Source organism: Pterocles gutturalis, unplaced genomic scaffold, assembly GCF_000699245.1.
Source record: "Pterocles gutturalis isolate BGI_N339 unplaced genomic scaffold, ASM69924v1 scaffold16124, whole genome shotgun sequence".
Classification (NCBI taxonomy): domain Eukaryota; kingdom Metazoa; phylum Chordata; class Aves; order Pterocliformes; family Pteroclidae; genus Pterocles; species Pterocles gutturalis.
Window position 1 is genome coordinate 28,472 of NW_010136017.1, and position 1,494 is coordinate 29,965.

The 1,494-nt window shown below is 40.2% G+C and overlaps 1 protein-coding gene across 1 annotated transcript in view; it reads right to left on the reverse strand.

Moving 5' to 3' along the window:
* FBXW8 (F-box and WD repeat domain containing 8) overlaps nucleotides 1-1,494 on the reverse strand; it is a gene marked incomplete at both ends in the record, with an annotated part of 31,318 nt that overhangs the window by 23,951 nt on the left and 5,873 nt on the right. Inside the window, one exon of the mRNA XM_010082147.1 lies at nucleotides 1-99. This exon is cut by the window's left edge and continues 66 nt beyond it. Coding sequence (XP_010080449.1) covers nucleotides 1-99 — 99 coding nt within the window. The remainder of the gene's footprint in view (nucleotides 100-1,494) is intronic.

Sequence of the window (1,494 nt, forward strand, 5' to 3'; positions counted from 1 at the left end):
AGGGTCGGAGATGCTCGTATCCAAGAGATATCCTTCCTGTCGGCACAACCGGTACCACAACACTTCATCTTCTGCAAGTACTTTCCACGTCCTGCTGACCTAGAAAACAAATTTTCATATATATTGCATAAAGTTATAAGTAAAAATTCATTTCATATAAAATTATTTAAAGAACACCCGAAATATACACATACAAAAGAATAAGGCCTGCGCTGAGACTAAATTATTATCTAAACAACTATACTACTGACAGCAGGGAAAAAAAACCTTTTTGTTTTCTGTGGATTCTTTTGAAAATAACTGAGTTTCTACTCCACAAAAACTCCACGCACCATGGATACCAGTGTTTAGTGGCCACACTGAAGCGTCAGCCTATTAGAAAATTTTGAAGGAAAAAGGAGGAAGAAAACAATTAAGACAGCATTGTAAGTTTAGAGCAAAAACATGAATTTATTTTTGTATTTGTAGCTAAGAAAACCTCTATGCTCACACCACCATATCTCGAAAGCCCTCCTGACAATGCCTGATTAGGTGTATGACATTAGTGATTTATCACCTATTGTATTACAGTATGCATAAATAGGAATGAATTATTAAGTTTTTCAAGCAGCCTCAAGTTGCTGTCCATTTCAGAGAGAACCGCTTCATCATCATCAATTGTGGGCTCAGAATTAAAGATTCAAGAGCTAAGAGCCGACTTCAGCAGCATTTGTTCTCTGTAATTCTTAATTTTAAAAAACCAGATAAAACCAATGAAAACTGCTGTCGGTGAAAGCAGCAATCAATTGTATGCTGTTCCCCAAAGATTAAAAATCCCTTCCCAGACTGACATCACTTTTAGCAACTTACAAGTAAGCATCTGATGTCCATTCTAGTCCCAAGATTACACCCAGAATCCAGGTCTCCCATTGATACAAACTCTCGCAGGACCACATCTTCGTGTTTACTCACCATTTGTTCCACGTTTACACACAGATACAATGCGGTGCCGTGGGTGAAAGATGAACTATTATTTTTTCTCTACTTTATAAGATTCATCTCCTTTGTATTTTATCATTACCATGCACACTTTGCTTCATACTTCTTAAAACCAAGGCTTTCAAATACAAAGTATAGCTTCACAAAGCTATATATCATGAGGAACACTGAAAGTAGGAGATCCCTTCGGCTGGTATGGATTTGCAAGTCCCTGTAGAACATGAGCCTCTGGAGCAACAAAGCACTCAGTGAGGCTTACAGAGAGGTCAGGAAACAACACCCCCCGCCTTAAATACATCAGAGTATGTAACATGACCTGTAAAACTTTACATGGGATGATTTGGAAGAGCAATTCGTCTGCTGTAATAAACACAGCATCAGGCCAAGGCTGACCTGTCAGGCAACCCAAGCACCCCCAGTATCACAGAATCCCAGAGGGTTTGGGTTGGAAGGGATCTTAAGGCCCATCCAGTGCCACCCCCTGCCATGGGCAGGGACACCTCCCACTAGCCCAGG